Source organism: Numenius arquata, chromosome Z (assembly GCF_964106895.1).
Source record: "Numenius arquata chromosome Z, bNumArq3.hap1.1, whole genome shotgun sequence".
NCBI lineage: Eukaryota > Metazoa > Chordata > Aves > Charadriiformes > Scolopacidae > Numenius > Numenius arquata.
Window position 1 is genome coordinate 29,828,125 of NC_133616.1, and position 20,808 is coordinate 29,848,932.

At 53.6% G+C, this 20,808-nt stretch overlaps 1 protein-coding gene across 1 annotated transcript; it reads right to left on the reverse strand.

Moving 5' to 3' along the window:
- Positions 1 to 10,717: 10,717 nt before the first annotated feature.
- On the reverse strand, positions 10,718 to 12,004 carry FOXD1 (forkhead box D1). The gene has a single exon (XM_074166690.1). The coding sequence runs from the start codon at positions 12,002 to 12,004 to the stop codon at positions 10,718 to 10,720; it is 1,287 nt and encodes a 428-aa protein (XP_074022791.1).
- Between the last annotated feature and the right edge of the window lie 8,804 nt (positions 12,005 to 20,808).

Below are 20,808 nucleotides of genomic sequence, written 5' to 3' on the forward strand. Positions count from 1 at the left end.
TGCTCTCTCTGCAGCCGAGCAGATCTCTCCTCTGAGCTGGGCTAGCTTCTGAAGGGGGAGCTAAAAAAAAAAAAAAAAAAAAAAAAAAGGAGGGGGGGGGGGTAGATTCTATGTCTCTACAGGAAATAATCGGGTTTGTCCTTCGGACTCGTCCTGTTGAGTTCACTGGGATTAGACGTGATATAGCGTGCGCAGCTCCCCTCCTGGCCGAGGGCAGAGGACAGCGCGCCTGGAAGAGCGGGCAGATCCGGGACACGGCGGGGGCTACTCGGCTTCCCGCCTGCCTGGTCACCCGGGGCTCGGAGATGGTCCTTCCCCGCCGGCAACACCGCCTGACTGCTGGGGGAAAGGCGAGCACACCGAGCAGACCATCCTAATTCTCGCCCCTTCCCCTCCCCGTCAGAAGGCCTCTGGAGAAGGTAATTCTGGAGGCCTGGAAGAGAAGGAAAGATGCCACGTATTTTTCCGTGCTTGGCCCTCCCGTAGGTCTTTCTCCCACGAGATCGCACCCGCCAGCGGCTCAAAGAGGCCTCTCCTGGGGGACGCAGATACTTTCCCGTGGCAGATACGACTGTTTCTCCAGAAGGGCCCATCGGGTCGTTCTTAAAAAAAAAAAAAAAAAAAAAAGATAATAATTAGAAAAAAGCCACCTCAGCTTTGGCCCACTCTGCTGACACGTGGTGCGCTGCAACCATCAAAGACGCCGGAGTGAGATCCGCGCCGCCAGCCTCCGCTACCTCCCGACGGCACCGAGGGTCGCAGGCGCCCCCGCGCCCTTGTTTACGGGCACAAGGAGGGTGCGCCCCCCCCGGGTGAGCGCCCTTTCGGCACCGGCTGTCAGGAGCTCGTCGCCTGCCAAGTCATGAGTGCGAGCTCCTTTCAGGCATTTTTGGTCATATCTAGCCCGTACATTGAAGCATCTGGGTGTAGCAGGCTGGTGTTAATGAAGAGAACATTTTCCTCCTCCCTTCCCCCGTCAGCACCAATCTTTTATTCGCTTTTATGAGGACAAAAATCCCTCTGTTGTACAGGGAAGAAGTGGCGCCGTAGATTTACGAGTGCTCCGCCGGTGCTTGTGTCCCCCCGACATGAGCGGGGGGACACGAGGTCTGCCCGCACCCTCCTCCCCCTCCTCCCCCCCCCGTCCACATCCCGGGGGCCATGCGGTGGGACACCGGGGTCTGAGCTGCTGCTAGGGATGCAAAGGCGTGTTGCATGTTCGGGTGCGCGGGGGTGTTCCGAGCTGCGAGCCGGAGGCACAGGGGCATCCCGGGGAGAGATTTCCAGCCGCCTTTCCCTCACCCCGCCCGAGCTGCCGCTCCTTCTGGGCTTCCCGCAGGCAGCGTTTTGGGGGCAGGAGCCGCCCAGCTCCCCTCTCCCCCGCCCGGGGGTAACCTGTCCCTACCTGCCCTCCGCCCCTTTTTTACCCCGCCGGTGCTTTACGACCCAGGCGGGCGCGGCACAGCACAGGGAGGAGGGCAGCGAGGCAAGACGGAGAGCCACGCTCCGCACCTGCGCACGCAGCGCGGCCGCGCTGGACGAGGGAGGAGAGCGACGGCCTTTTCCCCCTTCCCGAGCTCCTTTCTGGCTGGCAGCAGATCAGGAGCCCAATCCAGACCCCCTCCCCTATCGCTCCGCCGGGGTCGGGAGCATCCCGGCCGCTGAGAAACCTCGGGGACGGAGACCCTGGGCCCGCGAGCCCAGGGAAAACTTCGGCCTAGCGCCATTGTTCTGCCCTCCGCAGCCTTTTTTATGGCTGCGTTATCTTTTATTTTCTTTTTCTTTCTTTTTTTTTTTTTTTTTTTCTCCCATCCCTCTTTCTCTTTTCGAGGTGGGGGCGGGGTAGTGGTGGAGAGAAGTAATTCTCCTGAACAGAAAAGGCAGGCCCGGGAAGGAGTTTCTTTTGACGGCTCAGGGTGATCTATCCAGGCCCTCTAATTAGAGAGAGATCCACGGTGGCATTAGTTTCCAAACATTTTAATCGAGCTTTAAGCAGAGCTCTTTTCAATGGCAGGAGATAAATGTAGCAACTGTTACCGTCCCCCTGAATGGCCACCTCCCATGGCGGGCATTCAGCCTTCCTTTCACAAGCCCTAAGCAGTTTAGTCTATGGACCCAGCAACACTCCACATATCTTCTAATTAGTCTAATTAGAAAGGTGGATTGATAGATGCAAGGAAGACAGAGTTAAGTTAGGAAGATGCTCAATGCTGCCAATCTGCGTCAGGGAGCGGCTTATTCTCTGTGGGAGGAAAAAGAAATAAAGGAAAAAAAGAAAAAGGAAGAAAAAAAAAAAAAAAGGAGAAAAGAAGAAAGAGAGAAAGAAGGAGAATCCCGGAGCCTAACACGAAGGACAAGCCCCGAGGAATCCGAGGGGCAGGCGCTGCTGTCTCTTAATTGAGGGGGACACATAATTGAGCTGTCTTTCCCGTCCGGGATTTCCCCCAGTGGGTTTGGCTGTTCGTCGTCCCGAGGTGGATGGTCTCCCCGCTGCACGGCCAGCCCCGGGCCGGCCCGCGATGTTGGGGCACCTCTCGGGCCCCTCCTGCCCACTCGCCGCTGGGACGCGGGGCCCCGCGATCACACACGCGTGGAGGAGAAGGAAGAGAAAGGGGAAGGTGCTGAGAAGCAGCTTGCTTCCCGGGCCCCCACCTCGGTCCACCGCCTCCCAGTCTGTCGCCGGGGAGCGGGGAGCCAGCACCCGCGGCGACCCCGTCGAGGCTGCATTTGTGCAGAGATGCGTGATAGGGGTTGGGGTACCGGGGCAGGCGGGGGGCTGAGGAGGGTCTCCGCCCCACATTCCAGCCCACCACCGCCTCCTCTCAGGGAGGAAGGTGCGGAGGGAAGCAGCGCGGGTGGCTTGAGGAAGGCTGAACCTTTAGCTGGGCGATAAATCAGGGAGAGGAGCATGGGGCAGTGCGCGCAGGTGTCAAAACAGAGGAAAAGTCTGTCGGCCAGCACGGCAGGGCAGGGCCTCCTCGCCCTCTCCCCCGCTAATGTGACCCTGGTAAGTCCGCAGACGGGACCGGGAGGGGAGCGGAGGGACAGGTCAGGGCCGGCGGACCGCGGGTCCCTCCTGGCCACGGGGGGAAAACCGGGCCGCGCGTGGGGTTCTCTCCTTGCCACGGCCCGGACAAACGTGTCCACCTGTGGGCTTTTCCTTTGTCTTTCTTCCGTCAGGCCGGCACAACAGCCCGCAGAAGAAGCATGGCAAACAGAAAGGCCCCCACCTCTCACTTCGGCACCCTGAGGCAACTAAGACCCCACTCCCCTCTCCGCCCGCTCTCCTCGCTCCTTCCCCCCCCTACCTGCCTTTCCCCACACTTGCTTGCTCTCTGGCAGATTGGGATTACGGACCAAATTGTGAGCGATTTAAAATTCAATACTTCTCTCGGGAAAAGGGGGTTGGGGGGTGGAATTAAGACCCAGGCTGTCAAAGTCCCTAATCAAATTGCTGGCGAAAGGGGAATCGTAGACAAAAGGAAACAATGGAAGTCTCGTTAGATCATTTTTCTGGACATTGTTTATAGTCTGGAAGGGATCAATCGTTTCAAAATGTTACCAGTAAAAATGATCCTGTGTGGAATGCAGCTAATCCTTTTAGGTTCCTGTCAACTGTTTCCACTCAAGGAATCCGATTTTTCAAATCAAAGGTGCAGAACTCAATTGCCGAGGGATTTATAGCGCCGGCACCGGGCTCCCCCTCCGCCCCACTTGCCCCCCCTCCCTCCCACTACCGTCCCACGGTGTCTCCAAACGCCCCGCGTGGGTCCCAAAGGCAGGACCGGGCTGGGCCACGGGTTGTCCGTGTCGGAGCGCGTTATCAAACCCGGGCGCTACCTCGACGGCAGCTGTGGTCTGCTTTGCCGGCTGCCCTGAACAGCCGAGGCAGGGCGGCAGCATACCTGGGGTGGGGAGGAAGCACGGAGCCGCCGGGCCCCCCCCAGCCGGGCTCCCCGCGGCGCCCCCGGCTCTGCTCCGGCGCGGAGGTTTGCGCCGCTCACCCAGGCGAAGGGCGCCGTCTCGCAGCCGCAGCTCTGGGGCCGGCTTCAAAAGCTCTTGTGGGAGCGCTGGGTTTGGCTTGCCCGTGTGTTTGCAAGTTGTTGCGGGCTTCCTCTGGGTGGGGAGGAGGCTGGAGGGGAAGGGAGTCGGTTTAAAAGCAGAGGCATCCACGTCGCTCGTCGGTAGCTCGGGCCGGAGATCTGCTTCATGGGCGGGACTGGGGTCTCCCCCGAAAAACGTGTCCCGGTCGGCAGATGTCTGAACACCCGGGGAAGACCATCAAGAGGGGAGTCGTGCTGAAAGCGATCTAAAGAGGTTAATTTCCAGAGAAGGGCCGCCCTTTGGCTTCTCAAACAGAAGCGGGAGGCAGAGGGGAGGAGGTCTGCGGTTTGGTGTTAGCGGGGCCGCCGGCTGCCCAGCGCTTGCGGGACAGCACGGGAGAGCACACGCTCATGTACGCTGCCCCACATGCAGAGCCGTCTGCACGGGGAGAGACAAGTTAAGGACTTCCAGGAAGGCGAGGAGAATGTTTGACAGAACCCACCGAGTTCCCCGGGTGGGATTTTGTGCAAGTGGGAGGCTGAACAGTATAAATTATGTTCCAGGGTCCATAATTTCCGACCTCGTCCACTTTCGGGCAAGCCAGTCACTTGACATACCTGCCCCTCCTCGCTCTGCACTGGACAATCTTTTTTTTTTTTTCACCAATGGTTCCCTTAATCGTGAACTGTTGATCCGAAGAAACTGCTTTCCTTTACCCCTCCTTTCGTACAGTCGACAGGTGGAATTTCACTTTATACACCTATATTAGAAAGCTATCAGTTTCGTCTAGCGGTTGCTAAATAAGCAGAAGTGACAGTGTTTATTTTACGAAAAGAAAACCCAAGGAAGACACCTCATTTATCTTGATTGTGTGTATTTAATGTATTTCGTGTATACAGGTGTGCATGTGCTCTCCCGTAATGAAAGTTGAGAAGCAGACCTACATCCAACCGCCGTAGGAAGAGCCATATTCCCGGGTTGCACAAGGACTTTCCAAAGCGTGGGCATTTGCCGGAGCGACCACCGCAGTGCTACAGATGCGCGGGCGCGGGTCGGTGGCACCAATGGGTCCCGGGCACACACGACTGAACGTACACACGCGTTTGGATGCACGCAGATGATTTTCTGTTGCGCGGAGGGGAGAGAAATACCTTCTGGTTAACCGTGGATAAGGCTTTCCCTGTCTCAGACAACGAATTAATGCAACAACTGAAATTTCTATTTATCCTTTTGCTTCCAACATAAATTGTATAATTTATCATCTAAATATGGGGCCCCGCAGACTTCTGCATGCCGTTTTGCTCCATCAACGAAAGGGAAACGTAGAATCAATTCAACAGGTCTCTTGTGGTTTGGAGAAAGGGCAAGTTTAATTATTTTGATTAAAAAAAACAACACAATTTTCCCTCGGAATTCAGCTCAGTGATATAATTTCTGAAATTGGCTAGACACTGCATTACAAAAAAAAAAAAAAATCAAAACGTCTTCCGTACAGTCATATTTTTTTTCTACTTTCTGGGCACTCCAGAGCCTAGGCGGTAGGTCTCTCCTCCTTTTCTCCAAGGCGCAGGCTGCAGCTGGAGCCCCATCGCCCCTGGCCGCGGCAGCCCGCGGAGCCGGAGCCCTGCGCTGATGGCACACCTTCGTAGGAGGTGCATCTTCCGCGGGGTTCCCGCGGTGATTCGCGCCTAGCCGCCGCCGGGTGCCTCCCCGCTCCTACGGGCGGGCTGGGCGCGGAGCACCGCCGCGGCCGCGGAGGCTCTGCCCCGCTGTGCAGCCCCCACAGCACGCGATGCCACCCGGGCGGGCCACGAGTTTTGCCGCGGGGCTCCCTAGGCCCCCGCCAACCCCCTCCAGCCCTTTGCCTCTCCTCCTTTGGGTCTCACCGAGAGCTGCGCGGCGAGCCGGGCCGGGCCGGGCAGGGCGGCCGGGAAGGGGCCGGCGGGGCTGCGGGGGCCGATGGCCTGCAGCAACCCTCCGGGCGGGTGCTGGCGGCGGGGCACGGAGCTCTTCTGCAAGAGAAAAACAGAAACAAGGGGTTTACTGATCTGGGGATCGCCTGCAGGTCTCCGCCTTCCCCCAAATCGATGGGCACCTATCTGCACAGAGAGGCAACGAGCGTATTTGCTGTCGCAGCATAGATCCAAAAGCAGCTCGTTACCGTCGGGGGTGATATTTTCCTGCCCACATGTACATACACGCAGTTATGCACGAATCTTTCCTCCGCATCTCCGTCGTGCGGGAAGGGGCAGTGAGCGGAGAGACCACGGCGGCTGCTCGACGGTGGGGGTTGTGGCAGGGAAAGAACTTTAGGAGAAGGACAGAGAAGCCCTGCAGTCACCTGCGGCCGATTACCGGGGGTGTGGGGGTGAGGGGCGGCGGGGACGAAGGGTGAGCGCACACCTACCTGCTAGGGAGGCGGCCAGCGGCGGGCACACGGCGGCCGCTCCTCGCCGGTCTCCGGGTCCCGCCGGTGTGCGTGGCCCGGCGCCGCGCTGAAAGGAGAGCGGGAGCAACTACTCTGCGGATGGGGAAGCCGCTGGTAACAAGCTGAAAAACGGATCTGCTTTGGTTAGCAAGTCCCAGCGCAGGGAGCGTTTGGCCACGATCATAATTTCCATGATTTCTGTCAAATACAATATTATCAGAGACTACTGAAGTACTTACTGTAAGTAATGAGGGAAAGTATTACGTACGGAGCGGAGCCTCCGGGCCGCGCCAAGGGACTATTAAACCAGATCCACTTTCCAACGGATCCCCCGCACAGGCCTCAGTCTCGGCGGGGGCGACCGTGTGCGCTGGTATCGCCACCAGCGCTGCAAGAAAGGGAGCAGCTGAGAGCAGGTGAGGCCCTGGCCCCCCCGCTTTCACCCTCCGCAGTCAGAGATGGGGCTGGCTCTGGCTACTTGAAACCAGCCTGCGAGGACGAGGGGTGCACCAGCCGGCAACCCTCTGCCCCCAGGGGTGCGTCTCTCGGCACCAGAAAAATGACCAGGAGCAAATGTATGGCCAGAAGGAGCTGAGGATGGGGTAGGTTTGGGAGGAGACCAGCTTCAGGACCGGGGAGCCGCGCAAAGGGGCCCCGTGTCTCGGCCGGAGACCCTGGCCGCCGCAGCCCATGCCGGTGCCGGCAGAGCTATCGCGGTGTCGCCCCCCACCCTGCACAGGGAGGGGGGAGCGCTGCGGCGGCAAGGGTGCAGTTGTGCGGACGTGGAAACTAATCAGCTTCGAAACAGGCGAGGGAAGGGGAAGCTTATTTTATAGGGGATGTGGGAAGAGACCTAATACAGTCCTGCTTGAGAGAAACGTTATACAAGATGCTTGAAAAGAAATAATTTAAAAAAAACCTAATTAAAAATATATAAATCACCCAACAGAAACAAAGAAATATGTGGAAGGAAACGTTTCTGGATAGAGACACTGTGTGTGGCATAAAAAACGATTGAATACATAAGGGCTTCATTAAATTCCCAATAGATAACATTTGGCTAAATCTATCCCTAGATTAAAACTCTGCATAATAGCACCATAAACTAAAAAGTTTCTTTTTGTGTGGTCCTTCTGGAGGAACTGATTGAAACATTAGCCCCCTCATAGAGCAATCCCCTCCCAATTCAGCTCCAGTAATTCGTCTCTCAGCCCTACGGGGATATGATGAGAAAAGGAGACGGGTTAATGAATCCACACTTTGTAGCTGGGAGGAGGAGAAGGAGGCGACACTATCCTGTTTGTCCCACCAGCTTGTTTATTAGGGGCCAGCCTATTTTGCAGGAATTGTTCGTCCGGGCTCCGTCCCTGCGAGGACTCCACGTCCCCTCTCTTCGCCTTGAAAGCCGGGGAAAGTTAGGGGGGCGTAGAGGGGTGGTGGTTTGAGGTGGGGGCACGGCGGGCTATTTGCATGCGAATGGGGCGCTGTGGCCCGGCGGTGCTGCGAGACCCTCAAAGGGCTGCGGGGACGGCGCCTTTTCTGGCGGCACCTGCTCCGCCGCCGCCATCCACCGCGCAGCGCAGCGCAGGGGATGGGGGGGGGGGGGGAACCAGGACCGCCGGGCCCCGGGGCCGAAGGGGTCTTCCCCCAGCGCCACAGGACCCCTCCCCGACCCCTTTCCTAAGAGCTTAATAAATAAATAAAGCTACACTACGGGTTGCAACTTGCTCCTGCCAGCTTCCCTGCCAACTCCCAGGTGGAGGCCCCGTCCGCACAGGATGCAGGCGACCGGCATAAAGCGTGGAAGGAACAAGTGGCCGAGCAGTTTCCTTGCCATATGTACCTTTGAGCACGGTTTTCCTCTGAAGGGAGGCGGGCACGCTCGGACCCCGACGCACGGCCGCCCCGGTCCGGCCTCCGCGCAGGGGAGGTCGCCGGGCTCCCCAGGGTTTGCAGCAAGGAAGCCAAGAGAAACAAATACCGGGCCACCGGAACCCGGTCTTCCCCTCTAACTGCGCGGGGACAGCGCTAGGACACAGATGGCCTCTCGCCCCGGGCCGCTGCTCCAGAAGCCGGACCGACCGCAAGCGGCATCCCTCCTCGGGAAGCCCGGTACCGCCGCGCTCACGGCTACAGCCGCCTTCTCCCTCTCAAAACCTTCCCCTGCTTCATTTCGGCCGCATTTCCAAAGGGCGCCTGAAGCCGAGCGCGGTACCCCGCACTGGAGCGGCGCGGCGGGCCCGGCGCATCCCCCCGACCGGGCCCGGGGAAAGAGGTTAATCGATCCCTCATGAAAAAAGATATGTTCTTCCCGAAGGGTACGTACGCGGTGCCTCTGGGATCTTTCCCCTTTAGTTTTAGAAATTAAAGGGGACTCTAATTCCTCGTCCTCGAAGGGACCCCGGGATACCCAAAGAGGCCCTGCAGCTGCAGACCGCAAATGGAACCCAGCAGAGATCTTACGTCCAGTCTTTCCCGCTTATTGAAAACCATTAATTTAACCCTGCATCGCTACAAACAATACCAAAAAGCATCACTTTTCTATCCACGAGAATACTTAAAACCGAGGCGATGAGGCACTTCGATATATAAAGGCATGTAACAGCACAACCTTCCCCTCCTCACTCCAAAGAGTACTGAAAGGCACCTCTCCGTTTTTTTTTCCTTTCTTTTGTACGAAAATTCACATAATTTATCCCCGAATCTACTGAATTTTTATAAATACAGTCGTATTCGAAAAGCGACTCCCTGATTTGAAAAATGCATGTCCTAGTCCATAACAAACGAACGCATACCTGTTCTTAAAACCTCCAATTCGCTTTTCATGCCTGAGCTTCGAGTATTTGATGAAGGCTTTTCGGTTAAGAAATAATTTTAGTCGTGAAATAGGTATCTATCGGCTGCATGTGGATTAAGACGAGAGTTCAGAATCAGAAAAGCTGCTTTCACGTTTGTTTTGTACACTTACATGTCCTTACTTCAATAACTCGTGCACTTAATCAGCTTGTCACACGAGGATATTCCAATGCTCATTTTATATTATAAATAATGAAAAGTAGAAACACATGTCCCTATTATCGTCACAGAAACATAAGTGTCTAGGACAAATCTCTCTGAAGTTCAGTACGTGCCCCTTATTAATAGTATTTTCCTTTGGGCCTCTTGGAAACCAAACTGTGATGCAGTTGTGATTTAGAACACACCCAAAAGTATAAAAATAGTTTTAAACCGGCTTTTTAATCAATCCCTTGTTTGGTGCCTTACAGAACTGGGCTTTACCCCCGCATGAGAGACCTCTATTTCTATTTATTCTCTTTTGTCCTTGCCTTTTTCTTTTTTTTTTTTTTTTTTTTTTTTTTTGTCTTTCATTCTCCGTTAGGGTTAACAATGGTTTGACTGCAAAGATCATATTCTGTTCTTCTTCTTCGCGGTCAAATCCAGACACAATAAATTTCAAGCCGTAAAATTCCTTGGCTATTGTGCTATTAAACCCGAAGAAAAAAAATAATCAATGTCCCAAAGAAGAAAGAAGTATTAAGGAGGGAAGAGCCCGAAGCCAATTGTTTGGCTGGGCTCCTTTGGTCTTTGGGTTTGCTTTTGGGTTTTCTTTTTCCTTTTTTTTTTTTTGAAAATTAAAAATTTTATTTTTGAAAATGTGTAAAAATTTTACATTAAAATGGTACAATAATACTTGCCAGTAATTTTTAACAATATTCCTTGTAAAGAATAAGCATAAAGTACAAAATAAAAAACTCCGTAAGTCTATTATAATACAAAACACAGGTTAAAATAAGAAATGATAATCTTGACTTTCTTCTGTGTAAACATGTTAATCTTTTCTTTTCTTTTCTTTTATAAAAGTACATGAGACAAGTGTACTAAAATGAAAAAGTATTGCTTTGCTGTCCTCCCTCAAGCCTTTTTTTTTTTTTTCCTGTACATTACTGTTTTCAAGCTCCTAGACCTGAGAATCTCTGAACTTTAACGGTTTAGAGACGTTATTTATCACCATATCTTTTTTCTTTTTAAGGAGTAAGGAGTAACTTTCCAATAGCGTGACCGCCTGCCCGTGCATCATCTAGACCCGGCTTTGCATAAATACCGCGGCGGACGCTCCCCGAGCCCCACCGCGCAATCCCCGTGCAAAGCCCGCAGCCTGTCCGGGCGGCGTTCGCCGAGCATCCCAGCAGCGGAGCCAGGCGATCGATCCCCAGGTCCTACCTTCGGAAAGACTCCCAAAACCCCTTAACAGTTAGAGATCCGGGCCGCGAAGCCGGGGGCGGCGGGCAGGGCGGCGGCGGGGGCCAGGCCGCCCCCGGCGCTCCCCAGCGAGCGGGACAGCCCCGGCGCGGCGGCCGACTGCGAGGCGCAGCTGCTGCCCGCCCCGGAGCCGGCACCGGCACCGGCACCGGGGCCGCCCCCCCCCCCGATGATGCTCTCGATAGAGAAGGGCGAGCGGGCCAGCGCCGCGCCGCTGCCGGGCTTGGCGGCGTGCAGCGAGGCCGCCAGCGCCGGGCCCAGCGGGTGCCCGTAGCCGAAGGGCGTCCGTGCCAGCTCCGCCGCCGGCAGCAAGGGGCCCGGCGGCGCGGCGGCGGCGGGGGGCAGCGCCGCGCCGGGGGCGCTGCCGGGGGCGGCGGGGGGCTGGCGGGGCGGCGGGGAGGGGTGGTGGAAGGCGAAGAGGGCGGAGTGGGGGTGGTAGGGCTGGAGCTGGAGGCCGTAGCCGCAGCCGTAGGGTCCGTAGGCGCAGGGCGGCTGCTGCGGGGGCTGGGGCGGGGGCTGCGGGAGGAAGGCGGCGGGGTCCACGGCGCGGAGCAGCAGCTCGGGCGCCGGGAGCTGCTGTCGCTTGAAGCGCTTTCGGCGGCGCAGGAAGCTCCCGTTGTCGAACATGTCGGCGGACTCGGGATCCAGCGTCCAGTAGTTGCCCTTGCCCGGGTTGCCGGGCTCCCGGGGGATCTTGACGAAGCAGTCGTTGAGGGAGAGGTTGTGGCGGATGCTGTTCTGCCAGGCGGGGAACTTCTCCCGGTAGTAGGGGAAGCGCCCACTGATGAACTCGCAGATCTCGCTCAGCGTCAGCCGCTTCTTGGGGCTCTGCAGGATGGCCATGGTGATGAGGGCGATATAGGAGTAGGGGGGCTTCACCAGGCTGTTCTTGCCGCCGCCGCCTGCCCCGCCGCCGCCGCCGCCGCTGCCCGCCCCGCCGCCGCCCGCCGCTGCCTTCTGCGGGCCGCCCCGCGAGGGGGGCCGAGAGCCGCCGGCACCGTCTCCGCCGCCCGCCCCGCCGCCGCCGCCTCCGCCGCCGCCTCCGCTGCGTACGGGCGACTGCGGCAGCAGGGCGTCGTCGTGGAGGTCGCCCACATCCTCCTCGTCCTCTTCCTCCTCTTCCTCCTCCTCCTCTTCCTCGGCGTAGGAGCGGCGGCGGCGGCGAGGCTGCGGCTCCTCGTCGTCCTCCTCGTCGTCCTCCTCGCCCACCACATCGATGTCGGTCTCCTCAGCCAGTGCCGACGCCTCCGACATCTCCGAGCTCAGGGTCATGGCGCGGCGGCGGGGCAGCGCATCGGTGGCGGCCGGCGCGGTGCGGCGGGCGGGCGGGCGCCCTCCTCGCCGCCGCCAGGCCCCCGCGCCGCTTGGCGGAGAGCCGCCCCGCCGCCGCCGCGGGCACGCGGGCCGCTCCGAGCCGCGCCGGCCCCCAGCGCAGCCGCCGCCGCCGCGCCGCGGGAGCGCTCCCGCCGCTCGCTCGGAGGCGGCGGCTGGTTTGGGTTTTGTTTCGGGGTATCTTTTTGCTGCTTTTTGGATTTCTCTCTCTTTTTTTCCCCTCCCCTCCCCCCTTTTCGGGGGCTTTTGGGGCTGGTTTTTTTTGGTTGGTTGGGGTCGGGGGTGGGGGGGCGGGGGGTCTGTGCCGCCGCGCCTGGAAGTCGGTTTCCCCTTCTTTCTCCTCACCTCAGCCCCCAGACATTAATGGATGCGGGGCAGGAGTGAGCGCGCCTAGTCCTGGGAGGAGGAGAGGGGAGGAGGCTGGCGAGGAGGGAGGGCGGAGGGGGCGGCTTGCCGGGCCTTAGAAAAGACGGTGAAAAGGCTGGGGCCGAGTCCCAGAGAGGGCGGCCTTCCTCCCCGCCTTATAGCCAGGGGGCCATCACATGGCTCCCGGCGTCAGAGCGCGGCGGGGCGAGCGGCGGCCCCGGGCGGCGCCGTGCCCCCCCCCCTCCTCCTCCCCCTTCAGGCGGGGCGCCTCACCGCCCACCCCGGCCCCCCCGCCAGAAGGGGCTCTGGGGGGCCGTGGGGCCACCGGGGCCGTCTTTAGTGGAAAAGAGGGGAAATAAAGACAACTCCCCCCCTCCCTGGAAGAATAAAAAACCCAAGTCTGTCCCAAAGTGCTGGAGCATCTTCCCGGGAGCCGTCCGGAGGGTGCCGGGAGCTCTGTGTCTTCCTGGGCTGCCCCCAGGGACGGGGTCCTGCTTTCCGTGGGATGGAGGGGAAAAAAAAATAATCAGGCCGTAGAGGGAGGTGGTGAGTTAATAAACTTCAAACTTCTGCTGTCCGCGGGATGGTTTAGAGACGTTTCTTTCCCCTTCTCCTCCAGAGTCTAATTCATTTAAGAATGAAATCAAATATCTCTCGATGTCGACCTCGCAAACTCTCAAAGAACCGCCCGCAAAGCACACCGCTAATCTCACAGTTTATTTGTAAGGCTATTGTTTTTAACGGGAGAGAAACAGCTCTCTCCATTATGGGAAACAGTAACAGAGAATTAGTGTTACCTCTTTCGTATGCAAAGGAAAAGAATTCACTGGCCTTTAAAATGCGAATTCTGCTCTAAGTGTAGGAGCAACACCCCCGAGTAAGCGACACAAAGGATTTCTTTCTAGTTAAGTCTCACTGTTCCCAGATTCAGGTGATACATGCGAGGACAGCAGCAGAGCGGAGACCCCCTTTATGCGAAGCCTGGCAGGGGGAAAAAAAACCCCAAACTTTGACATAAATGCAAATACCGTGGTCTTAAAAAGAAAAGCTTTGGAAATTCCCAGCGCATGGCGGATAACCCACGATCAGGATCCGATTGGGCTGGGAGGAGTAGGAGAGCATTTTGTGCTCTGGCAGAAATCGTCGTGAGAAGGGCGGACTGATGCCTAGCGTACTAACTGCTCAAATCTCGTTTCTCAAACAACTCACACCATTTTCTTGAAGTACGTTTTCGATATATTGTCCTAATCCAAAGCTACAAGCCACCCTGTTTCAAACCCAGTTCCATGGATTTGCAACATAATCCTTTCTACTATTTCCAAATAATCCTATTTACATTTTGTTCACTACTAAGGCGCCTGGAGAATACCACCAAAAGTTACAAAAGAGAAAAAAAAAAAAAAAAGAAGAAAAAAGAAACCCCAAACCCAGTAAATGACTACTATTTTTTCCTGTAGAAAGACTGATAATATCATTCGAGATTTACAGTTCATAGGAAGTAAAATGCCTCTTTGAATTGTTTTTTGGGTCCTAGGGCAAGTTACTAAAAGAAAGACAGAAACAGGACTTTTCCTCTCCGAGAGGTTTCTCCTCTTCACAAAGAATTAGTATTTTTCCTTTTTACTCCCTTTTTGTTCCTTTTATTCTTGCTCTTGTCCTGGTACTTTCTGATGTGCCTGAACGTTTAAAACCGTCTTAAAAAAGAAACCCCCACTCTCTGAAATCGGAAGAACGGTGGAGTTTGAAAATTTATGGGAAAGAACCGCTGTAGCAGGAAACCAGAAGAGCCGAATCTGCCCGTGGTCTCCTGCTGACACCCACGCAGGACGCACCGGTGTTTCGCCGAGCGTGTGACACCGGCGGCCCTTCGGCAGCACCAGGTCCCCGGGACCAGCGCGGCCCCGGCCTGCCGGTGGGGGCCACGATGGGGCGCGGGTTCTCCTGGACGTGGCCGTCCGGGGTGTCCTCGGGGGGGGGGAGGCTGAGGACTCCCCTGGCAGACTTGGGCTATACTGCAAGTCCTCGTCTGTGGCCGCGGGTGGTGGCGGTGGCGGTGGCGAGGGACTTGCTTTCTGAGGGGCAGCTGAGCAAGCCCCCAGCGCGGAACAATTAAGACGGGGTGTTATTGCAGCCCCTGGAGATCGCGACTTCTCTTCATGCATCTTCCGCTCGCTCCCGTCCCGACCCGGCAGGTGGCTTCTCAAAAGGGCAAGAACGAAAAGGAGGAAGGCGAGCAGCGGCCACAGGGCCATGAGCGGCGTCTCCCCGGGTAGGACCCCGCCGCCCCCGGGGCCTCGGGGTTTGCCCTGTCCCCCGCCCCGCTCCCTGCCCTTCCCCGCTGCCGGCGGTGCTCTGCGCGGACGGGGGATGCCACCTACCGGCAAGGAGCGCCGGGAGGAGGCGGGTCGGCCGGCTGCGCGATGCCGTGTGGAGGGGCAGGGTGCCCGGCGTGGCTCCCTGCCCACAGCAGATCCCGGGAAGAGCAAGACCCCCCACGCCTGCGGACTGAGCAGGACCGCAGACCCTAAGGAACAGCAGCGTTCTCGGGGGAATCTGGCAAAAAACCGCTCCACGGAAAGGCTGGAATTCCCCCGGCCACCTTCCCACCTCTGCCCCAGCGCCCTGTCCCCTCCTCGGGGCAGCGGGGCTCCCCCCCTGTTGGGCTACATACCCACCCGCGAAACGGCCACGCCGGGCCCAGGACCTCGGGGGCTGTCTTCTGTGATTTCTTGCTGGTTGTGAATGATGTACAACGATAACATGCACCTAAAGCCACAGTAGCACAGAAGCAACACGTGCAATACAGGTAAGCAAGCAGGGTTTATTTTTTTATTGCTTAGGGTCATTAATATTCATTATAAATTTTAATTATATATTATACACACAATTCCTGCATGCATATACAGAAAACTCCACATTTTATCAGTGTGATGCATGCCCGGTATATCAAAGCACTCCAGTAATCCATACAAACAGTCCTCGTGGCTCCTGCTCTTCACCCAAGCCCATGGTCCTCCCCAGCAGCAAGGCTGGGCCCTTGTTGTCCGCAGTTCCTGCAGGGCAGCAAGGACAGCTTCCCCCCCCAAGGACTCGTCCCTCAGATCCAAACCTGAGAAAGGGCTGGGTATTTTGGCAGCTCTCCGCTGCTGGAGGTAGCTGGGCCAGGGGCGTCCTGTCTCAGATGGTGTGTCTGGGCAGGAGCCAAACTGGGTGGACCCACCACCACTTCTCCTTGATGTCTCCCTTGCTCTGGGAGCCAGTGTCCCTTGGGACTCTCATAGCACCCCAGGCCACACACCCTTCTACAGCTGGGGAGCCTGTGCCCAAGCATGTTGGGACAGGGCTAGATGAGCCTACAGACCTCCTGTAACCCTATACTCAGAATAAAAGAGCACCCTGGGCACCGATTAGGGCATTTTCAAGCAGCTACGCTGGCACACAGGCTGACGTGCTCTGGGTTTTCCAGAGCTGACCCTGACCATGCAGAAGGATGCCAGAGCCTTCTGCATCAGCACATGAGTCAGGTGCTTGGTGGTGGTGTGCACCCCTGGGTGATTTGTTGAGTGTTTGGTGAGGTGCAGCTTGTGGGAAGCAAGGCAGAGCCTGGCCACCAGCCACACATGCTGGAGCTGGAGAGCCCTCCCTGAGCCTGCTGCACCTTGCAATACTCCAGCATCAAAGGCTGCACTTCTTTTGACACGGTCTCGTACATCTCCACACCCAGATCCAAGTATTACCTGCAGAGTCAGACTTTCTGTTGTTGAAATAAAACCATTTCTTGAATAATTTACACTTCCTGTCTTTCCTTGGGACCTATATTGGACTGGATTCTGAGCTGCTTGTCTCCTGGAAAGAATAAATCCTCCAGCAATGACCTTGCAATAGGATGGTGGTGTCCGTGACAGGGACCATTGCAGTGATAGCTGTGCTCTCCATTGCCCAGTATCACAGTGACCACCATTTTAGCTCCACTTTTTTGTGGTTTTATCCCCCTTTTTCTGTGCCATGCAGTTTTGGGGAAGGTAACACTTCCCTTAAGCCTTCTGCAGAGGCTGGGCTTACAAACAGGGTCTGTGTGACCAGGACAAAAAACAATGCATTGGTGAGGGGTGGCAGCAGTCACCTGAAAAGCTGTAGGAAAATCTGGGGCTTCCCACCATGCCTACTACTAAAAAAGAGTTTGTAACCCCTTGGAGATGATCCTACTTCCTCCCTCTCCCTTGTCAAACTTTTTTTTTTTTTCTTCTTGACCAAGTTCATGGCTGTTTCTTTTTTCTTTTTTTCTTTCCCCCCTTTGTTCTATAATTTTTGCAGGGCAAATACATCAGCTGTGACAGGTGAAAGTCTCTTCCTTCAAGGCCATTTTGGGCCTTTGATTTCTGTAAAATGTGATTAAATGTTCTTAGGACCCCTCTGCATTTCTTGTCCAACAGAACACAAGGAGAGTTTATAGCAGGTTAGACCAAGACCCATCTAGCAGCATAAGCTGACTTCAACATCAGCCAATACCGGATGTTTAGGGAAGAATACAGGAACAGCACAAGTGTGTAAAATTGATTCTGAGCTGCCAGAAATCTAGGTTTAATTTTTTTTTTAAGCCAGAGATAACATCTGAATTTAATAGACCATGATGGAATTTATTCTGTGAATTTGCCCAGTCACTTTTTGAAATCATGTACATTTACACCACTGAATATGTTCTGTGGTGAAATGTTCCCCAACTCTAAACATGCATGGTGTGAAACATCTCTTTTTGTCTGCTTTAAGCTAGTCACCTGTTCATTTAATCCGATGTAGTCTCATTTTTGTACTAGGAGAGGCAAGCAACAACTGCTGTTAAACACCCTCTCCCTGCCATTCACAACTCTGTAGATTTTATCACAATTTTTTCATTGATCAGCTCTTTTTCATGCTTCAGAATCACTGGATTAGCACAGAAGTAATTCTATACCCCGACAATCCTTGCCATCCTCTCCACCTTTTTGCGTTTAGCTCAGGCTATTATTATAATAATCCTCCAGAACAGCATGAGATGCCAGAATTTATTTTTCCAGTTTTCCTTTCAAGGTATTATTTCTACTCTTTTAAGTCAGTGTCTGTTCCCTATGCTAGTGGAGGGATATCTGATTTTCAAAATGGAGCACTGGCTGTCAGAGCTGATACAGCAGGGTACTCGTCACACGAACAAACCAAGGTTGTTTAGGTTGCACTTGATTTCATGACTCCACTGAAAACCTTTCTAACATTCTCTGCATATGCCCTGAATTCTTTGTTGTAGACAAGCTCTCAAAAATTAGGAGGGAGATCCCATAATTAATGTCTCAGATATTTGAGATACTTTCCACTTAATTCTATAGCGATGCAAGTAAGCCCCAAAGGAGTATGAACCCACTCATAAATGCAGTGAATATTGGCAGGTATGCTCTGTGTTCACTCAGAAATCCTTGGGGATAAGCTATACTGTGATCAAGATAGAGAAGATTGATTTTTCCATCTAAAACTAAGTGGATGGAGCGTTCCTGCCAGGCTTAAGCAGAAATAACAGCTAGCTGCTGCAGAAGGAGGAAGGCCCTCGCCCTGTCCAGCCTCCCCATCTCTGGCCGTCTGCACTCACCACTTAGCTCCCGCTGAGCACCGAGCTGGACCAGGAGGCCTAGAAAGCCAAAGGCAAAATCCAGAATGAATCACACCTTCACAGCTGCCAGACATTAGCCAAAGGTGATGACACACTGACAGCTACACATCTAAAGCGGGGCACATTTAATCGTGATTCATCCTGGGATAAATGTGCCACCCTTGGGTAGGACTGCTGATTTTGGGTCATGTCTTAACAACGTTTCTGACTTGTAGCTAATTGTTTTAGAAGGGGTCAAAACATTTCTGTGATCATGGTTTAAATGATCCAGTTCTCTGGAATTCCATGTACAGGATGCCTACAGGAATAATCTCTTTGCTTGAGTCTCTGACATCTGTGTGTAAGTTGAAGGTACCATCTTTTTCACTCACAGCCAGTGAGGAATATGGTGACTTCTGACTTTTACCTATTTTCTAGCAAGGTCTTAATTGTTAACTAAGACTAACATGAAAGCCTTTTTAGGCGAGCCTTTACCAGTCCTATTAACATGAACTTCCAAGTATTTGGCGAAGCCTGTTTGAATGATGTTCAGTGAAGGCAGGGGATTCTTCATGTAGCACTGAATTTCACTGAATTTCACTGAATTTTTTAGAGTTGGAAGGGACCATAAAGATCATCTAGTCCAACTTCCCTGCCGAAGCAGGATTGCCCAGAGCATGTCAGAGCATGTTACTCAGGACTGCATCCAGGCGGGTCTTGAAAATCTCCAGAGAAGGGGACTCCACAACCTCCCTGGGCAGCCTGTTCCAGTGCTCTGTCACCCTCACCGTAAAGAAGTTTCTTCTCATATTTGAAACTACTCTGACTTCTCTCACTACTCTCGCACTTCTCTGACTACTCTCTGGTCGGCCCCTGCGAGGTGTTATAAGCAAGGAGAGGCATCCCACAGCTCATGAAAGGCCTGTGATGCGGCTTGAAGCCCAGGTATTTTGGGCTGCTGAGTTTGAGTTACAGGCAGGGTGAGAAAAGGACACTGTTTTCTGAGGAGTGCTCTCTCTTCTTGAAGTCTGTTATGGATTACTCCGTACAATTCACTGGCACATGGTACAACACTGTAATATGTGAGATGAAAACAGTTCACTTAAGTTTCACTACACTGCACTTAAGTTCAACCTTCCTGGGCTCCATTCAATATTTACATATTTAGAATAAATATATTAAGAATTCTTCAGTGAGTCTTATGTCTAGACTTCCAGAGATGGTTTCTTTTCCATTCGTATATCTCACAATACTTTTGCTCCTGTACCCCATTATGCTGCTTCTTTCCTCCGCTAAATTACTAACATAGATGCATATTTTTCCAAGTAACTTAGCACCTTTCCCCTTATGTTCTGGAGCATCTACATTAGGAATGATAACATTATGATTCCCTGTGGTGCCCTGCTGGTGTGCCGCTGTACTTCTGCTTTCTTGAGTGCTGAGTACAGCATTCTTTTGAACAAACATTTCCTAATGATATTTTGAATATCAGAGAGATTTTCTCCACTGCCTGAAAAGACATTGAATATGTGTTCTTTGTGGTCACTGGCAATCAGAATAAATATTACTTCACTGTAGCCTGATCACTTATGTTTATGGCCTGTGAATCGTTTCCTGAATGCGATACTAACTTAACACCTCTTCTTAACGTAGCCTGTTATTACTTATGCAGCACTGGCCATGTCTTTCAGGCGAGCTTTTCCACTGGCACTTTGACAGCAAATGTTGTCATTCTTCTGCCTTTAAACTTCCACAAAATTTAGGACACAATTTTCCCGAGTAACCAGCTTAATGGTCTTTTTTTCCACTGGTATGCTGCTTCTGCGCAGTTGATAAACTTTGCTTTAACAATGTATATTCTTTGATGGTTTTGAGATCCTAATTTTCACCCCTTTCAGAACTGAAGAGCCACTTACCGAGCTCAGGCTCTGTTTCAGTGCTACAGGCTTTGGATCTGTTTCATTTCTCAACAGAAGTTCTTCAGCTACAACTAAATCCAGGTTTAGGTTTATGTTTCCCATTATGCAATTACACAAAAAGGACTGGAAAAAACAAGCCAATACTATTTTAGCATTCTAAAATACTTTTTCTCTGATGCAAAGTTTGTTTTTTGAAGGTCTGCTGTTTGATCCAGGAAATGTAACCAAATCCTACAGAGTCCCTTGAACTGCAGTTCTTGAACTGCTTCAGTTGATTCCTGATACAACTCAGTGATGTGGTTTTCAGCATAATTTGTCTTCGAAATCTCACATGAGGGAATATGAGATCATACCTCCAGCCCAGTTAATCCTACGCCGACAGCTGGGACAGCACTTTCTACAGCTCCCATCTTGGAATAATCTTTCTGTGACTCATTTTCACTTCAGTATTTCAGCCTATTAAAACATTTTGCATGTTTGTAATCATTAGTTGGCCTAGTAATTCTGAAATCTTTCTTATATATTGAAGGTAGAATGTGTTGAATCTAAAGCTGAAGTATTTATTGCTTTTATTTTGAAAAGCCTGCGGTGATTCAGGTTTTGTGGTTTGGCGTTTTTTTGGGTTTTGTGTTTTTTTTTTTTTTTCCATCTTGGCTCTATTCCCTTTCGTGGCAGGTACACTGCCAATTTCATTTTGCAATGCGTTTATAAGCTTTCTTTTTACTTCAGAACGAACTCTGTTCTCCCCAAATCCCTCCCCAGATTTCCCCTTCCCCCAAATCCATTTTGTTCCTTTCCTTCTGAATTAGACACTGCATTTGCCAGTTCAGATACAACAATATGGG

Excerpts from the sequence above, each read along its gene's own strand:
- FOXD1 (XM_074166690.1), bottom strand. The coding sequence starts at position 12,004 with ATGACCCTGAGCTCGGAGATGTCGGAGGCGTCGGCACTGGCTGAGGAG.